The sequence below is a fragment of the Notechis scutatus genome, chromosome 1 (assembly GCF_049901735.1).
Source record: "Notechis scutatus isolate UNSWTSFEM ecotype Mainland chromosome 1, rNotScu1.2, whole genome shotgun sequence".
NCBI classification, from domain to species: Eukaryota; Metazoa; Chordata; class Lepidosauria; order Squamata; family Elapidae; genus Notechis; species Notechis scutatus.
The window spans coordinates 6,644,767-6,663,752 of record NC_142009.1 but is presented as its reverse complement, the minus strand read 5'-3'; the positions used below and the strand labels follow the sequence as shown (position 1 = coordinate 6,663,752).

The following is an 18,986-nucleotide window of genomic DNA, read 5'->3' as shown; positions in this document are numbered from 1 at the left end:
CTGATAAAGATATTGCAAGGACTCTTAACTTGGACTATACTAGTGAGTCTTACTGGATGGAAATATTGTGAATGACTTAATGGACTGAATGACAATGCTTTAAACTCTAAATGGATTAAAAACTATTTAAACTACAAACAGTGTTTGTGTTCAGTGTGTGTATACTCTGGGGCCCTTCCACTCGTTTGCCTTCCTGGCTTGACTACTGCTGCTACTCTGCTAGGGGTTAATCCCCAAACCCTAACATTGGTTATGGGCCCAGCAGCATAGTCTAACTAACCAGGATATAGCAGAGAGAGTTGGTGTGAGTTGCACATTACTGTAAAAACAAACTGTTTTAATTAGTTTAAATTAGTCAAAATATCTGAAGAGTAATGGCACAAGTAAATTTGTCACAACTGTCCATGATATCCAGGCTGGATGGAACAAACTATGTTTCATGGTCAATGAAATGTAGTTTACTTCTATGTAAAGAAGGTTTGTGGGACATTATAGCAAACCCACCAGATGTGAGTAGCTGGGATCCTGCTGATGATGATGATAACGAAAAGTTACAAGACTTTAAACTGAAGAATGAGCAGGCTTTATGCATCATAGGACTGACTCTCTGTGATCAGCAGCTTGTCCATATTCGTGGAGAAGAAAATGCTGCAAACTGCTGGGAGAACCTCAGGAAGATTTATGTTCGGGACAGTGTAGGAGCACATATAAATCTTACACGGAAGCTTTTTCGAACGCATCTTCAGAGGAATGGAGATATGTTAGTTCATTTAAACTGTATGAAGAGCATTTTTCAAGATTTGCAAGAAAAAGAGCTTATATTTAATGAACTGCAACAAGTCTACATAATATTATCTTCATTAGATCAAAGCTATGATGACTATGTGACTTCGTTGGAAGTATTGCCTAAGGATAGCCTCTCATTAACCGAGATTACAGGCAGGCTACTAGAAGAAGCCAGAAGAAGGCGTGAGCGTGACGAGCTGAGAGAAGATAAGAAAGAAGAGAAATTATCTTCAAAGCTTGAAAGAAACCAGCAAAGCAAAGTACAGCACCTGGAAGAAGAGAATTTATCTTCGACGGCATACACAATTAAAAAGTGTTTTAATTGTGGAAGCAGAGGACATCTGGCAAAGTTTTGCAAAAAGAGAAAAAGCCAGAATATAAAAAAGCCAAAGAAAGCATTTGAACTAGCCACGTTTAGCAACTCTGATGTGAAGAATGATTTATGGGTGGTTGACAGTGGCGCATCCCACTGCATCACAAGAGATAAGACAAAATTTATAAAAATGTCTACAAGCTCTCAACATATAGCTCTTGCAAACGGCTGGAATCTTAAAGCGAAAGGTGAAGGTTTTGCACATTGTCCGTGCATAAACCAGGATATAAAAATGTTGTATGTACCGCAACTAAAGTTTAATTTGCTTTCAGTAAGGGTATTAGATAAATTAGGTTATGTAATTACTTTTAAAGATAATAATTGCATAATTGAAAAAGATAACAAAAGGGTAACTGCAGCTTTAAATGGAACATTATATGTATTAGATAATAGTAAGAAAGGGGAGGCACAAACTGTATTTAATAATATTAAGCCTCATGAAGAATGTATCCATTTATTGCATAGGCGTTTGGGGCATGTAAATTTTAAAATGCTAAAACGTACAGTTGAGTTATCTGAAGGAATAAGGTTAAAACCTTGTGATAAATATTTGCGTTGTAATGTTTGCTGTGAAGATAAGAGCAAAGTATTGCCTGCAAATAGGCTAAATGGTTTCAAAACAAAAGAACCTTTAGAAGTGGTATTTGCAGACATCATAGGTCCAAAGAAACCCAGTATGGGGGGTGCTAAATATATACTGAGCATTATTGACCATTATTCTAGATATGGGTTTTGCTATTTAATGAAAAGCAAAACTGAAACATATCAACATTTTTTCAATTGGCTTAGGTTTGCTGAAAGAAAAACTAAAAGGCAACTGATAACCCTGGTGACAGATAATGGTACGGAATTTATTAATAACAAATTCCAGAACAGACTTAAGGTAGCTGGAATAGAGCATAAGAAGTCTGCTCCATACAGGCCAGAACATAACGCTTTTATTGAAAGAAGAGGCCAAACACTACAGGCAATGGTTAGAACAATGTTAAATGATTCTGGGTTACCTGATTCTTTGTGGGGAGGCTACAATGTGTGCTAATAACATATTGAACAACGTTGTTAATACAACAACAGGTGAAATACCATTCACCAGGTGGCATGGCAGGAAACCTGACCTAAGTTACCTGCACACATTTGATGCACCAGCATGGGTGCATATTCCTGCACAACTCAGAAAAAAAGGGCAACATAGAGCTAAAAGATTTTTCTTCGTTGGTTATCAGGCAAACCATAGGGCATATAGATTTTGGGAGAAAGGCACATCTAAAGTGTTATGTAGTGCTAGTGCCCAATTTCTAGAACATGAAGGATGGGAGAAATTAGAACAGGATGCCAATAAAGATGTAGTTATTGAATCCTATAGAAATCCCATTAGTTATCCCTGTAACTTTAAAAATAAAGTAAAGAGACAAATACAGGATGAAATAGTGCCCATAAAGGAAGAAACAGATTCAATAGCTGAACAGGATGAGGAGGACTTCTTGCTGAATATCCAGCGTTTGTTCCTCTGGAGAGAGGCACCGGAGGAGAAGATATCTTTATCGGCTGATAAAGATATTGCAAGGACTCTTAACTTGGACTATACTAGTGAGTCTTACTGGATGGAAATATTGTGAATGACTTAATGGACTGAATGACAATGCTTTAAACTCTAAATGGATTAAAAACTATTTAAACTACAAACAGTGTTTGTGTTCAGTGTGTGTATACTCTGGGGCCCTTCCACTCTCGTTTGCCTTCCTGGCTTGACTACTGCTGCTACTCTGCTAGGGGTTAATCCCCAAACCCTAACAGAAGTTTACGATCTTGCATCACAAGTAGCCCTCGAGTTACAACCATAATGGAACCTACCCATTGCGGTCATAACATTAATTGAATTGCTTTAAAATGAATGAACCCCATCCTCTAGGACAGTGATCCCCAACCTTTTTTATGCCGCGCCCGGTACCGGCATCAGCTGGGCGCCGTGGCCCGGCATCAGCTCAGCGGGCGCGCCATCTTTTTGATGAAAAAGTGCTTCAGGTGATCTCACCGGAAGCACTTTTTCATCAAAAGATGGCGGCGCAAGCTTCGTGAGCTTTTCCGGGTAGAAATGGCTTTCTACCCGGAAAAGCTCACCGAAGGTCTAGCGCCGCCATCTTTTGATGAAAAGTGCTTCCGTGAGCTTTCACCCGGAAAAGCTCACCAGAAGCACTTTTTCATCAAAAAAAGATGGCGGCGCCCAGCAACCAGCGGCCCGGTAGGACTTGTTCCGCGGACCGGTGGTTGGGGACCCCTGCTCTAGGACACTGGTGGCTAACCTTTTTGGGCTCCTGTGCCAAAAATTGTGTGCGTGCTTGCATGCTGGAAGGGGCAGGGGGGACGCCAATGGTCGTAAGTATGAAGACTGATTGTAACTCACTTTTTTCAGTGCTGTTGTAGCTTCAAATCGTCACTAAATAAATGGTTGTAAGTTGAAAACTACCTATACCTACTTTTTCTCCTGTTCTTCTCTTTTTCATTTTGGATAAGATTCAAGCAAAAGGATCTTTTTCCAGTCCTTTCCTTTTGGGTCCAAAATATTTCAGCTGTATTATTATTTAAAATATTTTGGGCCCCAAGTATCCCTATTAAACCTTCCAGTGAGTCATCTTCATCTTCTTTAATACACCTTAGATGGAAGGATTTGCTCTTATGGGGGCAACATAGCCTCCCATATTTTCTTCAGTATTTTGCTTTCTCCATTCAGCCTTTTTAATGGGGACCGTATGTTCCCATGTGGAAAACGATGGCCTTGTTTGTGTTGTATGTCTCTGCATTTTTGATATTTTGTCTATATTAGTCATCGTCTTTAAGGAGCAGATGTCTCTGTATTTCATGGTTGCAGCCATCTTCCCTGTGACAAGGATGGGCTTCAAAAAATTTAGCAACCGGTTCTCTGCTCAGTTGCTGGGTGGGCGTGGCCATGGTGGGCGTGGTCTAGTTGGCCTCCTGCACCATGGCAGGTGGACCGTTTTCGCCCTTCCTGGGTTCCGGAGGCTTTCCTCAAACTTCTGGGAAGGCGAAAAGGGCCTCGCCGGGCTCCGGAGGCCCTCTGGACCAGTGGTAGTGTTCTACCGGTTCGGCCCGGTTCTGGTGAGCCGGTAGCAGCGATGGACAGCAAAGACTGAACCGGTTCTCTCCACCATTCTGCTGTTGGGCCCACCTGCCCACCTGGGCTCCCATACTCACCTGTATCCTCTGCATTTGAAGCACAGCTGCTTTGCTGCGGCACAGAAGAGTGCACCGCAACGGCTGCTGAAGCGACCGGGATCGTGCAGGCTTGCGGGAGGTGAGTTGGAACGCCTCTGCGCCTGTGCAAAGTGCGCGTTTGGTGCACGCTGCACACAAAGTGTGCGCATGCGCGCAAAAAGCGCCCACAAAGCCACGCCCACCGAACCGGTGGTAAAAATATTTGAATCCCACCTCTGCTCTGGAGGCCAGAAATGGGCCTGTCTCTGGCCTTCCGGAGCCTCCAGGCGGCCATTTTTCACCCACGCCGAGCCTCTGCGTGGCCCCTGTACTTACCTGGGATCCAAAACGGGCTGCGTGGAGACTGAGGGGAGGGGAGGGGTGGGCCCAGCCAGGGGTGGGATTTGCCGATTCACTGAACTGGCCATTAAAAGTAATCAAATTAGCTACAGGTTCGCCCGAAACGGGGCGAACGGTAGCAGGCCTCCCCTGGCCTGCAAATTCTTCAGGCTGATCTGTTTCAGCTTCTCCACCTACTTTGCTCTGAGTTGGTTTTGTTGGTTGCACAACACAGAATAATAGAGTTGAGGGGTGGGACTTTGGAGGTCTTCTAGTCCAACCCCCTGCTCAAGCAGGAGATTCTATTGACAGGTTGACAGGAGCTTGGCTTGTTTGCTTTCTAATTGTGAGCAGAGACCAGATTTTGCCCGAGATTATTTTCAAGTCTTCATCCCTTCTAAAGCGAGTGCGATACAGGCAGTTCTTGACTTTTTGTTTAGTGACCATTCGAAGTTACAACAGCACTGATAAAAGTGACTTACAACCGTTTTTCACACTTGTGACTGTTGGAGTGGCCCTGTGGTCACGTGATCAAAATTCAGATGGGAGAATGGACAAAAGGACTAAAATTTACATGAAATTACAGGTTGAAAGAAAACTTTTATAAAATGGTGTATCATTGGTACTCGATTCCAGGTAGACTAGCAAAAACATAGAAAGGGGTTTCTAATAAGTGCCGGAAATGTAGCCAAAATCCAGTTTCATTTTATCGTATGTGGATATGTGAAAACATACTAGATAAATATAACGACAATGACAATCATATGTGGGTAATATGTGAAAGCATAATAGATAAATATAACGATGACAATGCCAAAAATATTTTAAGGTAAAAATATTAATGAAACCTGGAGCATTTCTTTTAGGTAGGATGGACAAGCCAATTGAAAAACAATTTGGGGTGCTATTCCTGCAAATAGTGGGGGCTGCAAGGACTGTACATGGAAAACAGTGGAAAGAAAAGAGATACTGACGGTTGAAGGATAGATTTTGAAATGGCCTGAAGCAACCAAACTGAGAGAGCCCCCAAGGACTCCATCAAGTTAATACTGTTCTACGGCAGGGGTCCCCAACCACCAGTCTGCGGACCGGTACCGGTCCGCGGAACAGGTCCTACCGGGCCGCTGGCTTGCTGGGCGCCGCCATCTTTTTTTGATGAAAAAGTGCTTCCGGTGAGCTTTTCCGGGTAGAAAGCTCACCGGAAGCACGTTTCATCAAAAAGATGGCGGCGCAGCGCTCCGTGAGCTTTTCCGGTAGAAAGCTCACCGGAAGCACTTTTTCATAAAAGATGGCGGCGCCCAGCTGATGCCGGTACCGGGCCGCGGCGTAAAAAAGGTTGGGGATCACTGTTCTACGGGACCAATTCTGCCAAGATTTGAAGGCTGACCTTCAAAATGCCTGGTCACAATAATTTCCCCACAAAAGCACCATTGTTCATGGAAGTTTTCATCGCTGAAGTATACATCTCCTTCCGTGAAAAATTCCTTTGTGTGTCCGATCAGTTGGCCAAGAAAGAATTCTGTTCTATTTTGTTCGGTTTGATTCCGTTCCATTCTATTCTTATTGCTATTCTTAATTCTATTCTATTCTAATTTCTATTCTATTCTTAATTCCATTTCTATTCTATTCTTATTTCTATTCTATTCTTATTGTTATTCTATTCTTATTGCTATTCTTATTTCTATTCTATTCTTATTGCTGTCCTATTCTTAATTCCATTCCATTTCTATTCTATTTTTATTTCTATTATTTCTGTCCTATTCTTATTGTTATTCTATTCTTATTGCTATTCTTTATTCTATTATATTCTTATTGCTATTCAATTCTTATTGCTATTGCTATTTTTTTCTATTCTTTTCTTATTTCTATTCTAATTCTATTCTTATTGCTGTTCTTAATCCTATTCTATTTTATTCTTACTGCTATTCTATTCCTATTCTATCCTTATTTCTATTCTTATTGCTATTTTTAATTCCGTTTTATTCTTACTGCTATTCTATTCCTAATTCTATTTCTATTCTATTCTTATTGCTGAAGGGGACTGAAGGGGCTGGGAAATTAGTCACGGGGGGAGGGGAGGGTGTTGGTAATATTTATATATTATTAATTAGGGAATTGAATTGCCATCCATCCAGGGGTGGGATTCTACAGGTTCACACCTATTCACTAGAACCGGTTGTTAACATTCTAAGCAGTTCAGAGAACCAGTTGTTAGAAGAAATTACTGGCCTAATCCTGTAAGGAAGGCAGGAAGGAAACATTCTGGTGTTGCTTACAGAAACTGCCTTTCCGTTAACCCTTATTACATTCTTGGCAGGACTAGACTTCCTGTCTCAGGAACTTCTCTGGAGCTTTTCCCCCCTCCTTTGCTGGTACTTTGCTTGTGTGGAGTGGCCATTCAAAGTTAGAATGGCACTGAAAAAAGTGACTTATGACCATTTTTCACACTTACGACTGTTGCAGCATCCCCAGTCATGAGAGGCCCAGGCGAGGAGATGCGTGCCTCAATGTGAGTGATGTTGAGTTGGCCACACCCAGCCAGTCACATGACCACCAAGCCACGCCCACCAACTAAGCCATGCCCACAGAACCGGTTGTTAAAAAATTTGAATCCCACCCCTGTATCCATCTCGTGTCCAGTGACTCTGGGCAGCTCAGAAGATTAAAACGTTACAAAACATTAAAATAATCCATTATAAATTAACAAAGCCAATGATAAGGGCAGGAATAAGGGAGGTGGGTCTTCTTCAAAGAGGGGGAGTGTAAAAACAAGGCAGAAAAAAAGGAACAATTTGAACTATGTTGTTTAAAGCATCAGGAACATAATGAAAGAACATAAGCAACAAGGTCTAAAAATTTTCTGGATCAGAAAATAGTGTTTGCACTCTGGAATGAGAGATTATTTTAAAAGGATGCATTCAAAGGGAAAGCAAAGCCAGGTGGGTGACTTTGGGCCAGTCTCTCTCTCTCTCTCTCTCTCTCACACACACACACACACAATTGAGCCCAACATTTCTATTGCCGAGACAGTTGTTAAGTAAGTTGTGCTACATTTTATGACCTTTCTAGCGACAGTTATTAAGTGAATCACTACACTTGTTAAGTTAGCAACCCGGATGTTAAGTGGATCTGGTTTCCCCATTGACTCTGCTTGTCAGAAGATAGCAGAAGGGGATCATGTGGCCCTCAGGACATTGCAACCATCATAAATATGAGTCAGTTGCCATGAGACCAAATGTCAGCCTCAAGATATCTACCACATCTTATATCTTCTGCATCCTAACTATTGCATCTTCTCTGCTGCTATGCTATACTATTTCTTTCGGCTGTCATTAGCAACGAGGGGAGGGCGGAACTTGGAGGGGAAGAAAGCTGGAGGTGTTTTGCATTCCTTTGCTGTGGGTAGCAAGGGGAGGGGGTATATGAATTCTTGTCTTTAACTTTCCATTTCTTGGCTAGCTCCTATCCCCTTTTGTGCAGCTGCGAAGTTTTATCAAAATATGTCAAGGTCAATGGACAGAGGCCTCATCACCACCTGAAGATGGCCACATGATCATATTCAGAACTTTTAATTGGAAGAGTCATTTGGACTTTGGGGGTGGGAACAATTCTATTCCTTTGTATATGTGATCCATGCGTGCCAATTTCTCAGATTCGAATTAAATCTGTAGCTTCCACTTTGATTTCCAGTAAAAGGATAACTTTGCTCTAACCCATGGAGTCTGAGTATTTCTTTCTTGGATTTTGAAGGGAGCACAGCCTGACACCAAATTTTGATCATGTAACCGTGAGAATGCTGTAACAGTTGTAAGTGTGAAAAAATGTTTTTTTTTCAGTGCCGTTGTTAACCTTGGTTACTAAACGAACTGTTGTAAGTTGAGGACTACCTGTATTGGGTATGTTCACTGTCTTGAGATATTTGTAAAAATAATAAAGGCGGGATGCAAATAATAAATATATTAGCTCTCTAAATTATATTATTATAAAATTTAATTTAACATGTTAATATAAAAGCTAATATAAATTATATATTACAATACTATATTATATATTTAGTTTAGTTTATTTAGTATACTTTATTGTATTGCACCTCGTACGAAATTAAATACCATCTTCAGTGTACATTATGACTGAAAATAAACACAAACACATATTCTTCACATTCTATACATGGAACTGAAAACCCCTGATATTGCATTAATATTGCACTATACAGTAGAATTCAATAGAGTTACTGCCCTGGGATAGAAGCTGCTTTTCAGCCTATTTGTCCTTGTTTTTATTATATTAGCTCTCTAAACGTGTGGGTGATCCTATTAACAATAATTATTACATTGAACCATTCAAGCCACATTTAGTTATGCTTCAGGAAATATACCTACAACTTTGCAGGACCCTGGGCTAGGTTAAAATGCAATAACAGATCTAAATTTATTTATTTATTTTATTTATTTATTTGATTTGTCAATTGTTTACAAGATAATAAGTATAAGTGTATACATAGTTGTGAATACATGAGATGGGTACATATAAGGAAAATAAAGAATAGAGAAACAATAGGACAGGGACGGTAGGCACGTTGGTGCGCTTTATGCACGCCCCTACAGACCTCTTAGGAAAGGGGTGAGGTCAATGGTAGACAGTCTAAGGTTAAAGTTTTTGGGGTTTGGGAAGAAACTACAGAGTCGGGTAGAGTATTCCAGACATTGACCACTCTATTGCTGAAGTCATATTTCCTGCAATCAAGTTTGAGTGCGGTTAACATTGAGTTTGTATCTATTGTGTGCTCTTGTGTTGTTATGGTTGAAGCTGAAGTATTCATTGACAGGTAGGACATTGCAATGTATGATTTTATATACCATGCTTAAGTCAGACCGAAGACGCGTAATTCAAGGTTTTCTAGTTCTAGAATTTCAAGTCTGGTGGCATAAGGTATTCTCATAACGAGTAGAAGAGTGGAGAACTCTTCTTGTGAAATATTTCTGGACTTTCTCAATTGTGCTAATATCAGATACGTAATGAGGGTTCCAGACTGATGAACTGTATTCGAGTATTGGTCTAGCAAATGTTTTGTATGCTCTGGTTAGTAGTGTGATATTGCCAGAGAAAAAGCTACGTAGGATTAGGTTAACAACTCTTAATGCCTTTTTGGCTATGTAGTTACAGTGGGCTCTAGCACTCAGATCATTAGAGGTGAGTATTCCAAGGTCCTTTACAGAGCTTGGGTCATTTAAACTCAGGTCAGTGCCAAATAATCCCACTTTAGTCCACACCAGAAAGGTAAGTGAAGTTTTGCAAAACCCTTCCTCTTTAAAAGGATGGGAAAATGTTTGCCTGCTGGACTACTCACAAGAGTTTGTTGCTGGGAGCTTCTGGTAACTCTGAACAACCAAGCTGCAAACACCCAGAAGGAAAAGCATCCTTTATTATATTTCCCTACTCAAGGAAGCATCAAGCTAAATTCACTTGGGTGCCTTTGAACCGTAAGAACAATCTGATCTCGTAAGTATGAAAAATGGTCATAAGTCATTTTCCCCCAGTGCCGTTGTAACTTCAAATGGTCACTAAATGAACTGCTTTAAGTCAAGGACTACCTATATACAGTATAAATCTTCACCCAATGCCACAATGAACATGGCCTAATAATTCTACCTACGTTTACTCTGAAAAGTTTACACTTGACTGATAAGATAGAATTATTGTTCAACGTTTTAAGATATGGAATAATTATTGAAGGGAGTCCTTTTCTAAAAAAAACACATAAGGGAGAAATAGAGCTATTTAAAATATTTCGTAAACTGAGTAAGTACTGCTACAGTAATAGATGAGATATCTTAAGATAAAAATCAAGTATTCCTTTTGTGGAAAAACAGGTTTTTTTGACATATGTCATGGATTGGTTGGTTGGTTGATTGATTGACTTATTACGTGCCACCAAGTAGGTACTTAGATTTTCTCCAGGACAATCTGTTCCCAACTTGCTTTTTCAGATCTTCCTGTGAGGAACTTACTGTCCTAACAGTCAGAAGAGAATATATGTAGCTGAAATGAGGGGTCCTTGGTGCTTATCCAACTGGATCAATGCTAGAAGGGGGAGGGGTTTGAGGAGAGGAGGAAGATGGGGTGAAGGAGGAGGGCCACCGGGGTCCTTGGTGGTTGGTGGTTTTCTTGCAGATGTTTAGCACTCATATCAAGTGCTAAAAAGTGGCATTTACGAAGAGGAGGAGAGGGGGAGAGGAGGAGGAGGAGAACTGCTACTAGTAGTAGTCTCTGAGCTTGGTTTTCTTGCAGACATTTCATTACCCAACAAGGTAACTTCACCATTGTGAGAAGGGAGTGGAGTTTGCAAGGGGGAGAGGAGGAGGAGGGGGGAGGAAGGAGGAGGACTGTGGGGTCATCGGCGGTCTCTGAGCTTGGTTGCTTTCTTACAGATACTTCATTACCCAACTAAGGAACATCATCAGTGCTAGAAGGGAGAGGGATTTGAGGAGAGAAAGAAGAGATGGGGTGGAGGACTGTGGGATCCTTGGTGCTCTCTGAGCTTGGTGGTTTTCTTGCAGACGTTTCATTACTCAACTAGATAACATCATCAGTGCTAGAAGGGAGTGGGGTTTGTGGAGAGGAGGAGGAGGAGAGTAATGTGGTCCTTAGTGCTCTCTGAACTTGGTTGTTGTCTTGTGGACGTTTCATGACCTAACTAGGTAACATCAGTGCTAGAAGCAGTGGTGGGATTCAATTTTTTTTACTACTGGTTCTGTGGCCGTGGCTTGGTGGCCGTGGCTTGGTGGGCATGGCAGGGGAAGGATACTGCAAAATCCCCTTTCCCTCCCCACCCCACTAGCCTGCTTTCCAGCTCCGTTCTCCTGTGCAGGGCAACCAAAGAAGACCCAGCCGATCAGCTGGGACTCAACGGGAGGCAGAGAAGAGATGGGGGTTGGCGGGGCCAGTCAGAGGTGGTATTTGCCGGTTCTCTTAACTACTCAAAATTTCTGCTTCCGGTTCTCCAGAACTGGGTCAGAACCTGCTGAATGCCACCTCTGAATTGAGCCCAAAGTTTATGTTGCTCAGTGAAATAACTGTGAAGTGAATTTTGCCCCGTTTGACGATCTTTCTAACCAAAGTTGTTAAGTGAATCACTGCAGTAGTTCAGTTAGTAACACGGTTGTTGTTAACTGAATCCGGCTTCCCCATTGACTTGGCAACCGAGTAAGTACATGCCAGTTGCCAAGCCTCCAGTTGCCAAGACCATGGGGAATGCTGCAACAGTCGTAAGTGTGAAAAGCGGCCACAAGTCCCCTTTTTCAGCGCCGCTGCAACGTTGAACGGTCACTAAATGAACTGTTGTAAATGTCGAGTATTACTTGCATCACCTTTGCGGCACGCAAACCTCCTGAACCCGCTGCAACCTGTTACTCCTCACCTGCTATAGGCTGCCCCCCTCCAACCCCGCCACTAGCACTTAGCGCATGCGTACCATTACTCTCCCCCCCCACCCTTTCAGACAAATCCCGAGGGAAACGAAACGCTCCGGCAATTCCGAGCGAGCGCTCGTTCCTGCGCAGGCGCAGAGAGGCGCTCTAAGCGCGCGCGCGCCGGCTAATGCGGCACCTTCGGTTCTCGGTTGGCGAGCATGACCGCGCAGGCGCAGTAAGGCGGCAAAGGGGCTTCTTTTTTTCCCCTCCTCCTTCCCCTCCCCGACCCCACAGCCGCAAGGCGGGAGCCGGCGTGGCCGTTGATGACTCGGTTTCCCCGTTTTCTCCTCTCGGGGTGGAGGAGAGAGGGAGAGATGGCCGGGATTGGGGCGGGGGGATCTGAGGGATGAAAAGCCTTTGAAAAACAAAAAAAAGGGGGGAGGGAGGAGGATAAAAAGCGGACCCCCTCGACCGACCCCCTTTTTTTCTTCCCCGGTGGCTTCACACACGCAGGAGTGGAAACTGAGGAAACGGAGGCGACCCCCCTCGAGAGAGAGGCGGTTTCCAGTCATGGACGAGCAAAGTGTTGAGGTAAAAAGCCTTCGTAATTGTGGTAATAATAATAATAATAATAATAATAATAAAGGGGGGGTGCACCTGTTGGAGCGGGGAGGGGCTTCCCCCCTCAGACCTCCCTCCCCCAAAGGTGGGGGGAAAGGTCCTCCCTTGGGGGTCTCCATTTGGGAGGAGGGGGAGGGCAGCCACCACGTCCCACTGAGGATAGCGCCTCCCTCAAAGGTGGGGAGGGATCTGGGAGGGGGCGTCTTATCCTGGGTGAGATGGGGTGGCTGCCTTCCCCTTCCCCCCAATTGGAGACCCCCAGGGGAGGACATAAGTAAAACATCCCCCCCACACACACAGATTCCTCCCCCACCTTTGAGGGGGAGTTTCCTATCTTGGGTGGGATGGGGTGGCTGCCCTCCCCCCCCCCCAATTGAGACCCCCAGGGGAGGATCTTTTCCCCTCCCCTCCCCCTCAAATGCAGACCCCCAGGGGAGGATCTTTTCCCTCCCCTCCCCCAAATGCCTCTCAAATGGGAGACCCCCAGGGAGATCTCTTTCCTCCCCAATGCAGACCCCCAATGGAGATCCCTCCCCAATGGGGGAGGATCTTTTCCCCCACAGACCCCCCAAATGAGACCCCCAGGGAGGATCTTTCCCCTCCCCCAAATGCAGACCCCCAGGGGAGGATCTTTTCCCTCCCCCAAATGGAGACCCCCAGGGGAGGATCTTTCACCTCCCCCCCCGCAAATGTAGACCCCCCCCGCAGCCCAGGATCTTTTCCCTCCCCCAATGCAGACCCCCAGGGAGGATCTTTTCTCCTCCCCCAAATGGAGACCCCCAGGGGAGGATCTTTTCCCTCCCCCCAAATGGAGACCTCCCAGGGGAGGATCTTTTCCCTCCCCAAATGGAGACCCCCCAGGGGAGGATCATTTCTCCCCAGGAGGATCCCCACACGGACAGGACTCCAAATGAAATTTGGGGGGGTTAGGGTCTTTTGAAATAAGGAGGGGGAATTCCTGCATGTGTGGCTATTTAGGCTATTAGGTGAACATGATTTGCCCTTCCTGTTTTGGGGGCATCTAGTATGGCAGCCCTCGACATACGACCACAATTGACCCCAGAGAATTTCGGTTGCTAAGGAGGACGGTTGGTAAAGTGAAGTCGTTCTTCATTCCCCACTCCATTTTACCGCCTTTCTTGCCACGGTGGTTAAGTGAATCACCGCAGGTGTCTTAAACTAGTCACACGGCTGTTAAGTGAATCGGGCGTCTCCCTTGGTTTTGGTTTGTTATTGGAAGGTCTCAGAAGTGGGGAATCGCATGACTCTGGGACAAAGCTACCGTCGTAAATATGAAACCAGTCTGAATTTTGATTGCGGGACCACGGGGAGGCTGCAATGGCGGTAGGTGTGAAAACTGGTCAAAAGTCACATTTTTTTCAGGGCCGTTGTAACTTTGAACGGACGCTAAATGAATGGCTGTATGTCGAGGAGTAGCTTTACAGAAAAAAGAAAAAAAATAGATCCAAATGAGGAAAAGGAAGGGTTGGAAATCTGTCCCTGAAAATAAGTCCCAGGAAAACGGAGCATGAGAACAACTAGCAGCTCCCTGCCTGGCCCTGAAAAACCAGTAAAGGAAACTGGTACCCCAGGACAGAGGCTTGGAAACCGGGGCCATCACCAAGGAGATCCCTGCTTTCTATTCCCAGAACCTCCTGAACATCTTGTCTATGGAGATTCTCGGTCATCCCAGGCCATGGTTGTCCAGTTGCCTCTTGAAAAAGCACCTTTGGGACTCCTGAGTTTCTCTTTCTCCTAATGGAGTGGGCAGGCATGGGTAGTAGAAAGAGGGTAGTAAAAGGTCTTTTTTTGGGGGGTAGGCAGGTGAAATTCAGTGGTTGTTGACATAACTATTCATTTAGTGACTGCAGTTACAATGGCACTGAAAAAAGTGACATGATCAGTTCTCACATTTACGGCTGTTGATCATCCCCACATTCACATGATCAAAATTCAGGCACTTGGCAACTGTCATGTATTTATAATGATGACACTGTCCTGGGGTCATGTGATCACCATTTGTGACCTTCCCAGCTGGCTTTGGACAAGCAAAGTCAATGGGGGAAGTCAGATTTGCTTAACTGCAACACAATTTACTTAACTGCAGTGATTTGTTTTAACAACCATGGCAAAAAGGTTGAAAAATGAGGCATGACTAATTTAACAATTGTCTTGCTTAGCAATGGAAATATTGGACTTGATTGTGGTCATAAGTTGAGGACTACCTGCAGTCCCCTCCTCACTGTGGTTACCCTTCAAAATCTTTAGATTTATTTATGTCTGTTTTATTTATCACACTTAGAAACTGCCCATCTCCCTCACAGAGCGACTCTGGACAGTATACCGGTCAGACATAAAAACATCACAACATGGCGACTCGAGGCAGCTTACATAATGTAAAACCATATTTAAAACAAAAAATAAAATTAAAAAACACAACCTAACAAAAAGAATCAAATTAGTAACATACAATAAAACAAAATTTGGATTTTTTTTTAAAAAAAATTAAAAACTCACTCCTACCCCACCCCGACGACAGCAGACCACACTAGCCATTTGATGGGCTCCATCCCTCTCTGGGTTCCCCAGGCCCACTAGCAAAACCAGGTCTTCAGTACCTTCCGGAAGAGTGCTAGAATGGGGGCCATTCTAATCTCTGGGAGGAGGATGTTCCAGAGGGAGAGAGCGAGTCACCACGGACAAGGCCCTTCTTCTGGGTCCCACCAGGTGTATCTTTCCTCAGGGGTGGGACCCACAACATTCCCTGCCTCCTTGCTCTGATGGGTCAGGTAGATGTGATCGGCAAGAGACGTTCCCTCAGATAACCCGGACCCAAGCCATGAAGGGCTTTAAAGGTGACAACCAGCACCTTGAATTGCGCCCAGAAGCAAATAGGCAACCAATGCAGCTCCTGCAGGAGAGGTGACACATGTGCACACCGGGGTCTGCACAAAAGCATGTGGGCTGCTGCATTTTGCACCAACTAGGGCTTCTGGATGCTCTTCAAGGGCAGCCCCATGTAGAGCGCGTTGCAATAATCAAGACGGGTAGTGACCAGAGCATGAGTGACTGTGAGTAGGGACTGTTGGTCCAGGAAAGGGCATAACTGGTGCACAACCTGCAGTTGGGCATAAGCTCTCCTGGCCACGACTGCCACCTGCTCTTCCAGCAGGAGTCGTGACTCCATGCAAACCTCTAGATTACAGACAAGGTCTATTTGGGGTAGTGCCACCCCATCCAAGACCAAAGGTGGCAATTCTCCCTGAGCCAATGAACCCCAAACCCAGAGCCATTCGGTCTGGCAAGGGTTTAGTTTCAACCTGTTGCTCCCCATCCAGCCCCTAACAGCAACACTTAACTCACCATGGGCCGAGACATACAGACATATATATAATAAAGGCAGATTAAAACAACAGAAATTCAAAGTGATAAAAGTGTAACCCCATAAATCTTCTCTGTTTTGGGTTTTCTCTGCACTGTTGTTTACATGATTTCAGTGTTGGAGGAAAAACAATTACATGTTGCAGGAGAGAGAGTAAAGGAAAAAAATAGGAATGGAAACACTGAAATTAACAAGAATGTTATTGATAAGGTGCATGGCAATCATGTTTAGCCACAATTAATATTTAAGAAAAAAACAGTGTAAATTACACAAAAATAGTACAAACAATATTTCTCTTTCTCAGTCAAGGGCCTCTTGTATGGTCAATAGTAGAGTTATTTAATATCCCACCTTCATTATTTTTATAAAATATCAAGGCAGCGAACATATCTAATACACCTCCTTCTCCCTATTTTCCCTACAACAGTCCTGTGAGGTGAGCTGAGCTGAGAGAGATTGGCCCAAACTGACTCAGTTGGCTTCCATGGTTAAAGGGGAATTAGAGGTCACCATTTCCCATTTTCTAGCCTGGTGTCTTAAGCACTAGACCAAGCTGTGACCAAACTGACAGTAGTGCTGACTATTGTCTTTATTTTAAATAAGCCACCTTGACATTTTTGGAAAAGCAGTCTAGATCTTAACAATGTTAATTAATAAATGCTCTTCCCAGATTGTCACTTTGATATTCATAATTTACAATTCACTTTTCTGTTATAATACTTTACATTTCTAGTTTCCAAGATTGAGTAGAAGGTATTGTTCTTTGGGTTGGTATAAATTCAGCACACTTGGTCTCTTCTTTCCCTGATACATGAATTGTTGCAATGAGGTCAAAAGAGGAAAGAGGTACTGTGGTTCATGAAAGTTTATGAACTGATAAATCTCCCCTTTCAGCCAATGCAAGGAAATATTAGTACAACAAATTAATGCAGTGAAGTCACAGATCTTGGATCTGATAATTTTTTCACCTCTTCCTATATGCTGCCTGTTTAACAGGCATGATGCTAGAGTTTGATGCTGTCGTATCTTTGAACAGCCATTGAATGGATGGTTTTTAAGTAAGGACTACCTCTGCTATCTTGAGGTCATGAAGGAAAGGCAAGATAGGAGTTTAACATGTAAATGTATAAAAGTACAAACTTTGAATTGCACTGTATTCCACATAACTTAGCAAGAATAAAATACGATTCATTACCATATCTTTCTGAATCCTACCTGCAGCAAAAAGTTACTGTGCAAAAAAGAACGTTCTGTTGGAATGTGCATTTTATGAATCATATGCATTTCAGTCCATCTTAGAAACATACCAGCGAGTTCTGTTGGTTTACATGACCTCTCACTACTTTAGTGATGTTTGTATTCTGCAAGATTATAGAGCAGATGTGTCCAACCTGTGGCCCACGTTCACAGCCCTGGACTGTTAGTAATGCAAACCCATAGGATTGTAAACCTTTTAACAATATTATGTGATTTATATACATTAACTATATTATATATTTTATAGGCAACCCAACACAATTCCACTCATTGCGGCCAGGCAAGCCAAAAGGTTGGACACCCATATTGTAGAGTGTCTTCTAAACAATGATATACATATTTATTTTTGCTCTTTTGTTGCAGTGTTAGCAAGATACTGAAGTGTGTATGTAGATGTAGCAAGCCTTTTTAAAATTTTGATTTAAACAATGACATTTAAAAATAATTGCCTGTTTCCTTCCAAACATGGTTGTATAGTATCTCAGAGCAATATAGGTGAGCCTAGGTTTAATTAAAATGTGAGTTGAAATGAATAAGATAATGTGGGTGCAGTTTACAAATAAAGCTGATCCATATTTGTCTTGATTGTGTTTCTTTCTTGCAGAGTATTGCTGAAGTATTTAGATGTTTCATTTGTATGGAAAAATTGCGTGATGCACGCCTGTGTCCACACTGCTCCAAGCTATGTTGTTTCAGTTGTATTCGGGTAAGTAATCACAAATTTGGAGCTAAGTTACTCATGTGGAGACAGTAACTAGATTTTGGATGTATAACTGTTTTTGAAAATACTTCAAAACAGATGTAAGTGTACAAGAATTCTAATTTATTGACACACTAAGAAAAACAATTTTAACCTTTTGTTCTGGTGCCTGCCTACTTTCCATTTACTAGGAGCCATGCCCCAGAGAAACTATTGAATAATGTAAACTGATATTCTTCCAAAGCTAAAGATTAATTTTAACTTGTTTTCATCTTTTCTTTCAACCCAAGAGCTAAAAAATTGTAGTTTCTTTTCTAGTCTTTCAACCAGTTGGACTTATTCCTGGGATTATGCTTAGATTTGTATCCCCAAAGGTTTTTTTCAAGAGGCAACTGGACTTTCTTGGTTTGTTTGTTTTTTTGAAGACATTTCGCTTTTCATCCAAGAAACTTCTTCAGCTCTTTCTGGATGGTGGGGAATGGAAGGAGCCGAAGAAGCTTCTTGGATGAGAAGCGAAATGTCTTCAAAGAAAAACCAGAAACTCCACTTGCCTCTTGAAAAAAGCACCTTTGGGACAACCATGACCTGGATGACTGAAAATCTCCATAGACACTTAGATTTTTATGTTGCTGTTAAACTTCTTAAAAACGCAGAAATTTATTATAGTCACAATTGTTTTGGGACTAGTGATTCTCTTAGAGCTTTTTAATTTTCTGAACAAAATAATTAAATAGGTTGGACCAATATTTAGGATTAATATGTTGATAACGTACAAAGAAGTGCCACGACCAACTTTTTTGATTAATTGTTAGCTCCATGTGTGACTAACAGACCACAAGTTCATATCCCGCCTGGTTAGGTGAACTTGGGTTAGTCCCTCTTTCTCAGACCAACCTACCTTAAACA

The 18,986-nt window shown here is 42.8% G+C and overlaps 1 protein-coding gene across 3 annotated transcripts in view; it reads left to right on the top strand.

Moving 5' to 3' along the window:
- Positions 1-12,207: 12,207 nt before the first annotated feature.
- The window catches only part of TRIM37 (tripartite motif containing 37), a 57,923-nt gene continuing 51,144 nt past the window's right edge, over positions 12,208-18,986 (top strand). For all 3 annotated transcript variants that reach the window (XR_015747738.1, XM_087956071.1, XM_087956061.1), the window contains exons 1-3: positions 12,208-12,355; positions 12,634-12,711; positions 17,985-18,086. Coding sequence is in view for 2 of the 3 variants with exons in the window: in XM_087956071.1 (XP_087812197.1) it covers positions 12,308-12,355; positions 12,634-12,711; positions 17,985-18,086 (228 nt within the window). In the remaining variant the exon portion in view is untranslated. The remainder of the gene's footprint in view (positions 12,356-12,633; positions 12,712-17,984; positions 18,087-18,986) is intronic.